Source organism: Octopus sinensis, linkage group LG7 (genome assembly GCF_006345805.1).
Source record: "Octopus sinensis linkage group LG7, ASM634580v1, whole genome shotgun sequence".
NCBI classification, from domain to species: domain Eukaryota; kingdom Metazoa; phylum Mollusca; class Cephalopoda; order Octopoda; family Octopodidae; genus Octopus; species Octopus sinensis.
The window spans coordinates 17,373,146-17,389,509 of NC_043003.1; the positions used below are offsets into that span (position 1 = coordinate 17,373,146).

At 35.4% G+C, this 16,364-nt stretch overlaps 1 protein-coding gene across 1 annotated transcript in view; it reads left to right on the forward strand.

The window, feature by feature from the left end:
• LOC115213975 (twitchin) overlaps nucleotides 1-16,364 on the forward strand; it is a 280,495-nt gene that overhangs the window by 199,023 nt on the left and 65,108 nt on the right. The window contains exons 61-74 of the mRNA XM_036504380.1: nucleotides 458-540; nucleotides 2,975-3,194; nucleotides 4,556-4,744; nucleotides 5,307-5,420; nucleotides 6,609-6,713; nucleotides 7,523-7,720; nucleotides 8,069-8,180; nucleotides 8,642-8,814; nucleotides 9,768-9,956; nucleotides 10,262-10,351; nucleotides 11,391-11,563; nucleotides 12,990-13,119; nucleotides 14,188-14,490; nucleotides 15,080-15,191. Coding sequence (XP_036360273.1) covers nucleotides 458-540; nucleotides 2,975-3,194; nucleotides 4,556-4,744; nucleotides 5,307-5,420; nucleotides 6,609-6,713; nucleotides 7,523-7,720; nucleotides 8,069-8,180; nucleotides 8,642-8,814; nucleotides 9,768-9,956; nucleotides 10,262-10,351; nucleotides 11,391-11,563; nucleotides 12,990-13,119; nucleotides 14,188-14,490; nucleotides 15,080-15,191 — 2,191 coding nt within the window. The remainder of the gene's footprint in view (nucleotides 1-457; nucleotides 541-2,974; nucleotides 3,195-4,555; nucleotides 4,745-5,306; nucleotides 5,421-6,608; nucleotides 6,714-7,522; nucleotides 7,721-8,068; nucleotides 8,181-8,641; nucleotides 8,815-9,767; nucleotides 9,957-10,261; nucleotides 10,352-11,390; nucleotides 11,564-12,989; nucleotides 13,120-14,187; nucleotides 14,491-15,079; nucleotides 15,192-16,364) is intronic.

Consider the following 16,364-nt stretch of genomic DNA (forward strand, 5'->3'; position numbering starts at 1 on the left):
ATTTATCGACCCTGAAAGGATGAAAGGCAAAGTCGACCTTGGTAGAATTTGAAGTCAGAAGATAATGCAGACGAATTACCTATTTCTTTACTGCCCACAAAGGGCTACACACAGAGGGGACAAACAAGGACAGACAAAGGGATTAAGTCGATTATATTAACTCCAGTGCGTAACTGGTATTTAATTTATCGACCCCAAAAGGCAAAGTCGACCTTGGCGGAATTTGAACTCAGAACATAATGCAAACGAAATACTACTAAGCATTTCATCCGGCTTTGCATAGAAATATAATGCCAATAGGGATTTAATGTCAAATTCTTTGAATTAGTGTGTTTAATCAATATTCAGTTGAAGTATCAGAGATAATAATTGCAAGTTGCAATCATATCTGGGATTTTAAAAAAATTTTTGCTTATTTTACTTTGGAATTATCATGTATATTTCTTTGTTTTCCCAGACAAACCTTCTCGTCCAGAAGCTCCACTGGAAGTTTCAGAGATCACCCCAGATTCTTGTTGTCTCACATGGAATCCACCAAAGGTATGCAAATTTAGAGAATTTCTACAAATTAAAAAAAAAAAGAAATAAGTAATAAATTTTAATATTTTGAGAATTAAGTAGCTATTTCCATTGTTGAGAATTAATTAGATATTCTCATCGTTTAATCAGCTAAGATAAAATATGTATCAATAATACAGCTGTAGAGGGACCATATTCCCTTTTACTCTCTTTTACTTGTTTCAGTCATTTGACAGCGGCCATGCTGGAGCACCGCCTTTAGTTGAGCAAATCGACCCCAGGATTTATTCTTTGTAAGCCTAGTACTTATTCTATCGGTCTCATTTGCCGAACTGCTAAGTTACGGTGACGTAACCACACCAGCATCAGTTGTCAAGCGATGTTGGGGGGGGACGAACACAGACACACAAACACACACACACATACATATATATATATATATACATATATACGACGGGCTTCTTTCAGTTACCGTCTACCAAATCCACTCACAAGGCTTAGGTCGGCCCAAGGCTATAGTAGAAGACACTTGCCCAAGGTGCCATGCAGTGGGACTGAACCCGGAACCATGTGGTTGGTAAGCAAGCTACTTACCACACAGCTACTGCTGCACCTATATATGGATATTTTAAGGTATTTTATGGAGCCCCTCTACAGCAAATATCTGTTCTGCTCTGGCCCTTTCTCTAATACTTTAATCCCTCATCTCCTGTCATAAAACCACCTCTTTTGAGGTTTGCAGTCTTGCAAGTTGCATGGCAACTTCATGAGTGCTGGTGGCATGGAAAGAACACTCAGTGCATGGGTGGTGTTAAGTTGGGCATCCATCTGTAGAAACCATGCCAAAGGAGACACCGAGGCATGATGCAGTCCTTATGCCCATCAAATGCTGCCAAACCATATAACCCCTGCCAGCAGGGGATACATGGCCTGGGAATAAAATCATTGGACTGCTACGCACAGTTATTGTGGTTTCAATCATAATAATTTTATTAGTATCTTCAACCACTGCACTTACCTTAAAGTGTCTATCTCCCCGAAATAGTTGTTAAATCTTCCTCAAATCACATTCATCTGTCTTAAGAATGGAAATGGAAATGGTACCCTGTACCTGAAATAAGATGAAATAGTCATGGATAGAATTTCTGTTAAGAGATATCATCATGATTCTTTCTAACACTTTGCAACCTGGGTAGGAAAACCTAGCAAAACTTGCACCGAGTGTAATTAGAACTGAAAGCCATTAATTTTGAAAAACTGACTTAACTTTATTAATTTAAGTAACTCTCACAACATGATAAAACATGTCAGATACGCTAACATAATCAAGGGAAATAATAGAGCTAAAACTATCCGAGTAATTTCCCTTTATATTTTAAATTTTCATGTTTCTTGGGCCAAAGTTATATCCAAGTTTATTTTTTAATCAAAAGAAATAAGTTGAAATTTTCAAACTCTTTTGAAACATATCATCGACATAATTTAAATAGAATGGTTTCGACAGAGTATCACGAACATATCATTCAGAACTAAATTATACTATATAGTAACAGCACTAAAATAAATTACTTGATATGAGAGGGCATTAGCGATCTCAGTTATTTTATTACAAAGGCCAGTATTAGATTTTCATAGCATCAATATGTATGTATGTATGTATGTATGTATGTATGTATGTATGTATCTATGCATGCATGTAGTATGTATGTATGTATGTATATATGTATGTATGTATGTATGTATGTTAAGCTGAACTGTTAAATAACTAAAGTTTGTATCTATATCTGTGCATTTATGTGTCTACAAAGCCATCACACCATATGGGCATATAAGGCAGTTACTTGGGGCCCACATGGGACTCAGCTGCCTAACAACGGTTGTGTGAAGAGGCCCCAGAGCATTACTTTTCACGGGAGCCTGTAATGCTACATAAACTTATTTTGAGTAAAATCTTAGTTTGTTGGGTTTTTTTCCTAACTTGCCAGAATATATTGGCTCAAAAAATATTTGTTTAAAATATTGTTCTTATGGAAATATTTATCTTATATGACTACTTTATTGAAAAGTTGACCTAAATTTTATGAAAAGAATATATCCTATTTGATGACATGAAAACACACATTGGCATAATAGAGGCTTTCCAATTTCAGAAGTACATATTCAGGAAAAGAGTTTTGGTGCATCAAAGCTTATAAAAAGCCCAAATCTGTGACTTTCTGAGATTTTTTGGAACAAATATAGTACTTTTACAAGACTTCTTTGCAGTTCTTGTGAGCATTTATTTTGAGAAATGCCAAAGAGAAATATCTTATTTCAAAACAAGAAAATCTGAAATTGGTTTGCTTGGATATTTCAAAGAATACAAATGAAGACAGAAAAACACTTGTATGTTGTGAATATGGTACAAAATAAAAATTATAAAAATCATTAAATTATTAACTTGAATATATTTTAGGATAATGGAGGCAGCATAATTTCAAATTATGTTGTTGAAAGAATGGATGTTGAAAAAGGCAAGTGGGAACCATGCAGTCGATTTGTACGTGGTACAACATATGAAGTGATGGGTCTCACAGAGGGACACAGTTACAAATTCCGTGTATCTGCTGAAAATGAATATGGTGTAGGAGAGCCACTTGAGTCAGCAATGCCCATTGTAGCAGCTCATCAATACAGTAAGTATCTTTGTATATGTTTGATAAATTTTTAATATAGAAATAAAGATCTTAATTGGTGACTAACATCATCATCATCCTCATCATCATCTTCATCATCATCATCGTTTGACGTCCATTTTCCATGCTAGCATGGATTGGACGGTTCGACCAGGGTCTGGGAAGTCAGGAGGCTGTGCCAGGCTCCAATCTGATCTGGCAGTGTTTCTACAGCTGGATGCCTTTCCTAACACCAACCACTCCGTGAGTGTAGTGGGTGCTTTTTACATGTCACTGGCACAGGGGCCAGAAAAGGCTGGCAAACGGACCTAGTAGAATAATGAAGTTAGGGTTAAACTTTTATTCATCGCTGTCCTAAGTGATTTTCGATGTTTTACCTTTCAATTTCACTAATATTCCTTCTAAAAGGAAAGAGGGAAACAATAGATTTTCTTCACTCATGTAAATGATTACTTTGGTTTGGGATTAGTATTTTAAAGTGGTTTTGTATTACATACATTGAAACTCCGACATCTGGCAGCTGACTTGGCAGACACCCATAAAATTATTAACCATCTTACTAACAATAACTCTGAGCACCTTTTCAAACTCCACCTGTCTAACACCCGTGGACATATTTACAAAGTCAGAAAACAGCACAGCTCCCATGACTTTCGGAAACACTTTTTCACACTAAGAGTTGCTGAAGTATGGAATAAACTGCCGGCATCAGTTGTTAGTTGTCAGAGCACTGCATCCTTCAAAACTTCCATGCTTCCTGAGATTCGCCAACACTACACCTGATTTTCTCCCCTCCATACACACGCAAGCAGGTATCTGACTCGTACACTGTTCACTTTCCAGACATTTGTACATTACTGCACATGCTTTATATGCACTTTTGACAAGTTGTGGTGCACCTGAGCACTAGGCAAGTGAGAATCAAAATCAAAATCAAAATCGATCAACATCAATGGAAATTGTAGCTGTGATACCAGTGCCGGTGGCACATAAAAAGCACCATCCAATCGTGGCTGTGTGCCAGCCTTGCTTAGCCCCCGTGTCGGTGGCACATAAAAAGCACCCACTACACTAACGGAGTGGTTGGCGTTAGGAAGGGCATCCAACCGTAGAAACATTGCCAGATCAGACTGGGCCTGATGCAGCCTTCTGGCTTCCCAGACCCCAGTTGAACCGTCCAACCCATGCTAGCATGGAAAGCGGACGCTAAATGATGATGATGATGATGATGATGATGATTATATTAATTCTTTTATGTAAATTAATTTTCATTGTACATAATTCTGAATAAGAAAAATTATGGGATTTAAAATGATTCACATATAATAAATTTTTTTTTCTCTCTCCCTTTCAATAATTAGCCACTCCTCAAGCCCCAGCTACTCCAGAAATTATGGATGTCGATGAGAAGTCAGTTAGCCTGGCTTGGTCACGTCCTAAAGATGATGGAGGAAAGAAGGTTCAAGGATACGTTGTAGAATACAAGGAAGCTGGAACAAACAAATGGAAACCCGCAACAGATTTTGCTGTCAAAGACACAATGTACACAGGTAAGTACTGATGGCTTTGTTTGCATATTCTCTTCCACTCAGCATCTAAATCAGTAAATACCTGCTATTGGTGCATGCATAAATACATACATACACACACACATACACACACACACACACATACATACATACATACATACATACATACACACACACACATACATACATACATACACACATACATGCATACAGACATACATACATACACACATACATACATACATACATACACACATACATGCATACAGACATACATGCATACAGACATACACACACATACACATACATACATACATACACATACATACATACATATACATACACACACACACACATACATACACACACACACATACATACATACATACATACATACATACACACACACACACATACATACACACATACATGCATACACACAAACATGCATACATACACACATACACACATACATACATACACACATACATACATACACACATACATACATACACACATACATACATACACACATAGATACATACGTACATATATATATATTTTATATATTATATTTTTTTAGTTGAAGGACTGAAGAAAGACTGTGAATATGAGTTCAGGGTCAGAGCAAAGAACATCGCTGGTGTTGGTGAGCCAAGTAACAGCACAGGATCAGTCGTGTGCAAACCTAAATACAGTGAGTACCGAGACATTTCTATTTGAATTAGAGTGAGTACAGAGGCTAATAAATTGAGTACATTGGCAAATATATTGAGTACAAAGACCAATACAATGAGTGCATAGGTAAATAGAGTGAGTTCATAGGCAAATATACTGAGTACATAGGCAAATGTACTGAGTACATAAATGAACAGAGTGAGTACATGGACAAATATAGTGAGTACATGGGTAAATATAATAGTGAGTACATAGACAAATGTAGTGAGTACATGTGCAAATATAGTGAGTACATGGGCAAATATAGTGAGTACATAGAAAAATATGGTGAGTACATAGACAAATACAGTGAGTATATAGACTAATATAGAGAGTACATAGACAAATATAGTGAGTACATGGGCAAATATAGTGAGTACATAGACAAATATAGTGAGTACATGGGCAAATATAGTGAGTACAAAGACAAATATAGTGAGTACATGGGCAAATATAGTGAGTACATAGACAATTATAGTGAGTACATGGGCAAATATAGTGAGTACATAGACAAATATAGTGAGTACATGGGCAAATATAGTGAGTACATAGACAAATATAGTGAGTACATGGGCAAATATTGTGAGGACATAGACAAATATAGTGAGGACATAGATAAATATAGTGAGTGTTTAGATAAATATAATGAGTACATGGGCAATGTAGTGAGTACATGGGCAAATATAGTGAGTACATGGGTAAATATAATGAGTACATAGACAAATATAGTGAGTACATGGGCAAATATAGTGAGTACATGGGCAACTATAGTGAATACATGAGCAAATATATTGAGTACATAGACCAATATAGTGAGTACATAGATCAATATAGTGAGTACATAGACAAATATAGTGAGTACATAGACAAATATAGTGAGTACATAGACAAATACAATGGGTACATAAATGAACACAGCGAGTACATATAGAAATACAGTGAGTACGTAGACAATATAGAGAGTACATAAACAAGTACAGTGAGTACATACTAATACAGTGAAGTCTAGGGACAAATACAGTGTGTACATAAAGGAATATAGTGAGTTTATGGACATTTGTATTTTAATATAAATCTTTGATTAAAAATATTTTTAAGAACTTTATGTATTTATTTAAATCCATTTATTATGCATTTTTTCCAATATGCTTTTGAATTTCTGTTACAGCCAAGCCTTCATCTTGTACTAAACCTTATGCAACAAATGTGGGCCAAAGCTTTGTTGAACTTAAATGGGACAAACCCAGACAAGACGGTGGAAGCAAGATTACTGGTAAGTGAAAATATGGATCAACTTCATAACAAAAAAATATCTTTTCCAGGTAATTCCTTTATGTGTGTGTATTTGTGTGTGTGTGTGCGTGCTTGTATGTGAGTGTGTGTGTATGTATGTGTACATGTTCCTATGTGTGTGACCGCGTGTGTATCGTTGGCGATTTTCTTTCTCCGTCTTCCCTTCTTTGGACTTTTTCTATATTTCTGATGAAGAGCTCCGCTCAAAACATGAAATCATCTTTCTTTTCTTTCCTTTACTTATTCCACGTCCTTGCGTTGTTGTTTTTTCTTGCTTGTTTATGTTTGGATTGACAATATATATATATATATATTAATATATATATATGTGTGTGTGTGTGTGTGTATATATATATGTATGTATGTATAGATTGTTTGGGGTGGTGTACCAACTTTTTCTTAATGCATTCATATATATGTGTGTGTGTGTATATATATACATAAATAGATACATACTTATATGTGTATGTATGTGTTTATGCATGTATGATGGTTCCCCTCCCCATCTCCTATCTGACAGCTGATGTTGGTTTGTTTATGTCCACCACCCCTGTAACATAGTAGTTCAGAAAAACAAACAATCTATGGAATTAGTACCTGACTTTTAAAAAAAAACATAAGTACCAGGGTTGATTCGTTTGACTAAAACTTTTCAGCATGGCCCCATGAAACAAGTAAATGGTAAAAAATTAAAAGATGACCACATTGTTTCCTTTCAATAGTTATTCAGTGATTCATTAATTCATGTTTATACAGATTGTGATGCTAGTATTTATATGACTATTCCAGGTTACATCATTGAAAGGAAAGATCCACATAGCAACCAATGGATCAAAACTAACGACTATCCAGTAATTGATACCAGTTACACGGTATCAAATCTACCTGAAAATTCTGAACATGAATTCCGAGTATGTGCTGTGAATGCAGGTGGAGTAGGAGAACCAAGTCCTCCCAGTGGACCAATTAAAGTCAAAGAAAAGATTGGTACGTTTAACCCTTTCGTTACCAACCCGGCTGAAACCGGCTCTGGCTCTGTTGTACAAATGTCTTGTTTTCCTAAGTTTTGAATTAAAATCTTCCACCAAACCTTAGTTAGAATTTATGTTCCTAACACTAGCTGAATGATAACTAAGTTATTTTACTAAATTCTTTGTTATATTTAAAGTAATTGAAAGAAACACAGAGCATCTCAAAATAAATACAGTAACAAAAGGGTTATAACCCTTCTATGAACTCAGTCTGAAATTTAATTCAAACATCCCCTATTTTTGTTCTTTGTTAGGCTCACTGATATAATGACAAATGATTAATGTGTTATCTATTTGTTTACAGTTGGATGTATTCCTGAATTTACCAAGAAACTGATGAATACTACTGCTCCACAAGGTGGTACCGCTACCTTCCAAGTTGAAGTCTATGGCAAACCTGATCCTGAAATTCGCTGGTATATATTTCACTATTGAATTAATTGAATAATAATAATAATAATCCTTTCTACTAAAGGCCTAGAATTGAACTTGGAATCTTGGGGTTAGTAGCCTGCACTTTTAACCACTACATCATATGCCCTGAATAATAAGTATAATAATCATAATAATAATAATAATAATAATAACAACAACAACATCGAAAATACCTTAGGAATGAGAACCCAGGTTCAAAATTTCCCCAAAACACCTGATGAAGGCTGGAGGGTATATCAGCCGAATCATTGTGTTAACAGCAAACAAGATGAGGACAAATATCCGTTGAATGTAAATAATGTAAATAATATAAACAATCCCTCATCTCTTAAATATAGAACTGTATGTAAATCTATGTTTCAACTTTGTGATGAATAAAAATATATTACTTTGAAATATGTATTATTGTATATTTCTGTATACTATTTTCTTTTAAATCTAGGCTGAAGAATGGTTTAGAGTTTGGCAGCAGCAGCAGAGCTTCAGTTAAACGAGATGGAGATCGTTATACCCTCACTTTAAGTGATGTCAATCCTTCAGATGCTGGAGACATCACTTGTGAGATTAGTAATCCAAGTGGATTTACCACTACATCTTGTAACTTCGTTGTTAAATGTAAGTAAAAAATCACCCATAATAAATAATTGTATATCCTTTAACATAAACCCTTTAATAACATCATCATTATTTAGCATCCGTTATCCATGTTGGCATGAGTTGGACGGTTTGACCAGGGTACAAAAAAAGCACCCAGTATTTTCTCTAAAGTGGTCAGCATCGAGAAAGGCATCCAGTCATAGAAACCAGTCCAAAGTAAAAGCCTCTTTGGTCATGAATAACCAGACCTGCATTGCACCTAGAAAGTTACCCTCCCAAGCACAAGTCTGGGCAAGATTGTTTATGGAAGACTGGCAGTCACCCATCCATACCAGCCTCTCCTCTCCACACCAGCGATGTTATCCAAGGGAAAGGCAAAGGCCGATACAGCTTGGCACTAGTGACATCGCAACTCATTTCTACAGCTGAGTGAACTGGAGCAACATGAAGTAAAGTGTCTTGCTCAAGAAGACAACAGACAGCCTGGTCCAGGAATCGAACTCACTACCTCATGATTGAGAGCCCAAGGCTCTAACCACTGAGTCATGTGCCTTCTATTCCAAAATAGACACTAGAATATGATGTGGTCTCTAGACCTATCAGATTCTATCAAATAATCCAACTCATGCCAACATGAAAAATACATGTTAAATGATGACGATGATGATGATGATGATGATGATGATGATGACGATGATGATGATGACGATGATGATGATGATGACGATGATGATGATGACGACGATGATGATGATGATGATGATGATGATGACGATGATGATGATGATGACGATAATGATGATGATGATGATGATGATACTACTATATTAAATGGGAATTCAATCTGATGAGCTGTTTATATTTCTATGTTTTTATATAAGCTGTCACAAACTGTCTGTAATATTCCATTTAAGAATATTTAGAATTTAGACATGTTTTAATGTATAATATTTTTTTTTATACCTTTATAGCTCCTCCATCATTTGGTAAAAACATTGACGACCAAGTCTGTGAAATTGGAGAACAATTCAAATTGAAAGTTCCTTTCAGTGGAACAGGACCATTTGATTTTAAATTGAAGAAAGATGGTAAAGAAATTCCTGAAGGTGATCGTGTAAGAATATCTGTCTTTGATGACTATGCGATCGTTGTTTTGAAAGGTAAGTAAAATGCTTCACATGCATACAGCGACACATTCATACATCCATCCATCCATACACACGCACTCACAAGTACATCCATCCATCCATACACACACACTCACAAGTACATCCATCCATCCACACACTCACAAGTACATGCACTCAGATGTGATTTCAATATAATTCAAAACCAAAAAACAGCCAAATCTTAGACCAGTTCAACAAAACCATCCAAAAATAATTCATAAATTAAAAACCAATCCATTACAGAAGACAAAAAAAAATTAGGTTCATTAGTAAAATATTTAACAATTACTTTTCAGATAATGGAAAAGATGATTCTGGAAAATACACCTTGGATCTTGGAAATGAAAGTGGACATGCTTCTGCTTCATTCAACTTCAAAGTTGTTAGTAAGTATTAAAACTTTTATATGTTTTACTTAAAAACCTTTTAAAATAAAAAACAAAACCTGAGGATTGAAAACAACAAAACTTTTTAGACAAACTGGTACAGGCATGGCTGTGTGGTAAGAAGTTTGCTTCCAAACCTCATGGCTCACATTTCAGTCCCACTTACCAGTTGGTGTTGGTTTGATTACATTCCTATAGTTTGATGGTTTGGCAAAACAGAACAATAGAATAAATACCAAATTTAAATAAATATGTACTGGGATTAATCTGTTCAGTTCAAATCGTTCAAGATAGTACCCTAGCATGGCTGTGGTCCAATGACTAAAGCAAGCAAAAGATAAAAGATAAAATAGATGAGTAGATGATGGTGGTACTTCTTTATTCCTCACTGTGTGGCTTAATGAGCAACAAAAAGGAAAAACTGTGGCTGAGGAGAGTTCATATCATATGTTGTAGAATATAGGCACAGGAGTGGCTGCATGGTAAGTAGCTTGCTTATGAACCACATGGTTCCGGGTTCAGTCCTACTGAATGGCACCTTGGGCAAGTGTCTTCTACTATAGCCTCGGGCTGACCAAAGCCGTGTGAGTGGATTTGGTAGACGGAAACTGAAAGAAGCCCATTGTATATATATATATATGTGTGTGTGTGCATCTGTATATGTTGTGTGTCTGTGTTTGTCCACCCAGCATCGCTTGACAACTGATGCTGGTGTGTTTACATCCCTGTAACTTAGCGGTTTGGCAAAAGAGACTGATAGAATAAGTACTAGGCTTACACAGAATAAGTCCTGGGGCTGATTTGATTCAAATAAAGGCGGTGCTCCAGCATGGCCGCAGTCAAATTACTGAAACAAGTAAAAGAATAATAAAAGCAGAAAACAATCCAACGTAGTGTTTAAGGTTTTGGGGACGCTACCATGTTGTCCATTTTTAAGTAACGTTTAACTATTTTTTTTTTATATATGTAGTTTAATCAGCTTTGAACATGAACATTATTTCACTTCAAACTCACAATATTTTCATTTATTGCATTTTAGGTCCTCCCGCTGCACCAGAAGGACCTCTTGATGTCTCAGAAATTACAAAACACACATGCCATCTTTCTTGGAAAGCACCCAAAGAAGATGGTGGAAGTCGTGTTAAACATTACGTAATTGAACGACAGGAAGTTGGTAAACCATACTGGATAACTGTGTCTTCTGCATGCAAGGTAAGATTTTGATTTAGAATTCTCTGTAGCAAAATTTAAATTTCAAAAATTGTCTTCATTTTTCCCAAAATCCTATTTAAAACATTTGAAAACTCTGTTAAAATAGGTGTCTTATAATTAGATTCTGTTCCCAAAGGCGGCGAGCTGGCAGAAACGTTAGCACGCTGGGCGAAATGCGTAGCCGTATTTCGTCTGCCGTTACATTCTGAGTTCCAATTCCGCCGAGGTTGACTTTGCCTTTCATCCTTTCTGGGTCGATAAATTAAGTACCAGTTATGCACTGGGGTTGGTATAATCGACTTAATCCGTTTGTCTGTCCTTGTTTGTCACCTCTGTTTAGCTCCTTGTGGGTAGTAAAGAAATATATGATTAGATTCTGTTCCCAGTGATAACCATATTTTGCAAAAGTTAAAAGAAATTTAATGAATATAGGCATGGTATTGCTGCATGGTTAAAAAGGTTGTATTGGAACCATATGGTTTCAGGTTCAGTCCCACTGATTGGTACCTTGAGCAAGTTCTTTTACAATAGCTCCAGATCAACCAATGCCTTGTGAGCGAATTTGGTAGACACAAACTGTGTAAAAGCCTCTTATATATATGTGTGTTTGTGTGTGTGTGTGAATGTATGAATGTTTTTAAGGCTAAAACAGTGCAATTTGTAAAATAAAACAGATTGATGGTATTATCTGGTATTTCAATATGCTCTGAGAAGTCAGTAAATAAATTTTCACTTCGCCAATGATTTTCTGATGGAGTCTTAACCCCCCAAAATATTGAAATACCAGATAATATCATCAATCTGTTCTATATTGCAAATTGTATTGTTGTGGCCTTAAAGACAAAATATAATTAAAAGCATTTATATATATATATATATATATATATACATGCTTCTTGGAAACTATACTATATATATTTGTGTGTGTGTGTGTGTATGTCTTTGGCTCTGTTTTTGTTCCAAACCACTGCTTCACAACCGGTGTTGGTTTGTTTACATTTCAATAATTTAGCAATCAGATAAATGAAACTGATTAAACACCAGACTTAAAATAAGAAATGGTGTCTATGTTTGACTAAAATCAGCAAAGCAGTGTTCCAGTTTGGCCACAGTCCAGTGACTGAAACAAGAAGACCTAAGGTTTTACTTCAAAGATTACATCAAAGCTGTTATTTCAATGAAAAATATAGTAAAACATTTTATATAATTTGCAAAACAAAATTAGAATGGTAAAAGTAAAATTAATAATTTAAAACAATGGCCAATTATGATCATAAGTTAATAAATTGGATTGTAAGATTTTAAGAGATTGAAGTTCCTTTAATCTTTAGATTTTAAAATCTACTTCATGGTTACTAAATAGCTTCAAAATAAATTATGTAAATTATTGGATAGATAATATAAATATTATGTTTCTATTTTCCAGGATACTCACTTTGATGTCCAAGGTCTCTATGAGAACAGTGTTTATAATTTCCGAGTCTCTGCAGTCAATGATTATGGAACTGGGGACTTCATCACTACAGCAAGTCCAATTATTGCTAAAATGCCTTTTGGTACGTAATGGTTTTAGAATGTATGGTTCACAAGTTTACAAATCTTAGAATTTTGATGAAATTAACTGTCAAGAGACAAAACAATGTACTATTTAGTTATTACTTATTTTATAGTTATGACAAAAAAAAATTCTCTAAGATTTTATGGGATTAAAGATCTGTTCATCTTAAGCTTCAGTATTTTTCAATTGTTTTTTCTATGAAGAAAAGCCAATTTTGATGGGTTGGTGATGACAGACATACATTCACATGTGTGTATATACATACATATATATGTGTGTATATCATCATCGTTTAACGTCTGATTTCCATGCTGGCATGGGTTGGACACTTTGACTGAAGTCTAGAAAGCCAGTGGCTGCACCAAGCTCAATTCTGATCTGGCAATGTTTCAACACCTGGATGCCCTTCCTAAAGCCAACCACTCCGAGAGTGTGATGGGTGCTTTTTACATGCCACCAGCACAGGAGCCAGTCATTTGGCACTGGCATTGGCCATATTCAGATGGTGCTTTTTATGTGCCACCAGCATGGCAACCAGTCAGACGGCCATGATATCGATCATGTTCAACATATATATATACATATATATATATATATATATAGTTATTTTCAAGTGTTGGGCCTCACGGAGGCAATGACTAAGACCTTTGGCATTATGTTGTCCTTGAGAAGAAGACCCATCAAGCCGAGCAAAATCACAGTCATGGCAGATACTAGAATCACACAAATGGCACCCATGCCAGTGGCATGTAAAAGCACCCATTACACACTCTGACTAGTTGGCATTAGGAAGGGCATCCAGCTGTAGAAAACCATGCCAAATCAGACTGGAGCTTGGCACAGCCTTCCAGTGTGCCAGCCCAGTCAAACCATCCAACCCATGACAGCATGGACAATGGACATTAAATGATGATGATAATCATCATATTAATATAAAATTAGGGACAGACCGATTATTTCCACAATTTCTAATCCTTAAATGCGATGAGATTCATGTTTTTTAGATGTGAAGTAAAATGTTCAGATAGAAAATTACTATAAAACTCAATGTGTTTCTCTTTTACAGATGCCCCTGGTATTCCAGGAGTACCCGATGTAACAGAAGTAGGAGGCGATTTTGTCAGTCTGTCTTGGGATAAACCATCCACTGATGGTGGTGGTAAAATCCTGGGATACTGGATTGAGAAGAAAGAACATGGGTCAGAGAACTGGTCCCGTGTTAATTTGCAGCCATGTCTTCCTACTATGTTCAATATTCCCAACTTAATCGAGGACCGAAAATATGAATTCAGAGTGTTTGCAGAGAACGAAGCTGGAATGAGTAAACCATCATTGGCATCCAAGGTAGTCAAAGTAAAGGATCCTAAAGGTAAGCCTGCTATAGATTTGCTATAATTTATATAATGATGATGACAATAATAATAATAATAATAATAATAATAAAATTAATAATAATAATAATAATAATAATAATAATACTGACTTGAACTTCTTACTTTTTCTCTTAAGGTCTCTGGGTGAGACTTGGAGTCAACTTGCACAAATACAAAGCAAAAGACAAACATGATGATGATAATAATAATAATAATAATTAAATGCTTTGATGCAGTACCATTATACCAGGCAGTGGCTCTCATGGCTGCTGATCTTAACTGATTGGAAGTGTTATCATGTACATTGTTTTGTCTTGGTATAAGTACCAGTTACGCACTGGGGTTGATATAATCGACTTAATCCCTTTCTCTGTCTTTGTTTGTCCCCTCTATGTTTAGCCACTTGTGGGCAATAAAGAAATAAAAAATAAGAATAGAAGGCTGCTTAGATACAAAGAAAAATGTTAGTATAACAGTTAGATATTTAAATCAGATCTAAGTTTTTAATATGCTAATTACTTCTTTTAATAATATGGACATATTTAATAGTAAAAATGAATAACTATACCTTTGTTATTGTGGTAGCTGCTGTTATTCCTGAATTTTCATCACATCTGAAGAAGACAGTTGGTGTAGAAGGCAAAAGTGTCACATTTGAATGTTCTGTTCATGGTACCCCCAAACCAGAAATTACTTGGTTGGTATAATCGTTTTTTTTATTTGCTTTTGTGTGCCTACACTCATAAATATATAAATTGTGCACTGACAACACATTCTGACAACACATTCTATTAGTTAAAAATCTGACTTTATCAAGATAAAATAAATAAACCCATTCAGATAATAATTAAAAACATATATAGATTGTGCATTAGTATATAACTCCTCAAATTATAAATGAAACGGCTGTTAGGAAAAAGAAATTGTAATGAATTCGTCTTTTATTTGTTAGATTAATGAAATGCTATATCAATAGTCGTCCCCTCCTGAAATCTTATGCATTTTCTGTAAATTTAGAAATTCTAATAATAACATCTTAATCATTTCCAAATTCTGTTTTGGAATTATTTCTTATAAAATATATACTTCTCTTCTAAAAAGAGTGATACTTCCTTTTTAAAAAAGTGAAACAAGTATTTCATCAATTTAAATGCAGAAGCCTTACAATTATAATTACACTTAAATTTGATACCTTTTTAGATGAAAAAAAAAAAGGAGGGATATAAATTGTATTATCTTATCTTTTAAGCTTAGGCTCAGAATATTAGACTATCCTTAAATAACACCAATACATCATAATTGGTATTCCATTGATTATGATGACAAGGGTTTCAAATCTGATCAATGGAACAGCCTGCTCATGAAATTAATATGCAAGCGGCTGAGCAATCCACAGACATGCATACCCTCAACACAGTTCTCAGGGAGATTCAGCATAATACAGAGTGTGACAAGGCTGGCCCTTTGAAATACAGGTACAACTCAATTTTGCCAGCTGAGTGGACTGGAGCAACATGGAATATAAAATGTCTTGCTCAAGGATTACAATATTATACTAAGCATTGACTTCATGACCCTTACAACTGCAGCCAAATGTCCTTGTAAATCTTAGCTTTATATTTTACATTAAAGGAATTAACCCAGGAGTGGCTGTGTGGTTAGAAGCTTAGTTCCCAACCACATGGTTTCAGGTTCAGTCACACTGCTTGATAACTTGGGCATATGTCTTCTGCTATCGCCTCGGGCCGACGAAGGCCTTGTGAGGGGATTTGGTAGACGGAAACTGAAAGAAGCCCGTCGTATATATGTGTGTGTGTGTGTGTGTGTGTGTGTGTGTGTGTGTGTGTGTGTGTGTGTTTGTATCCCCACC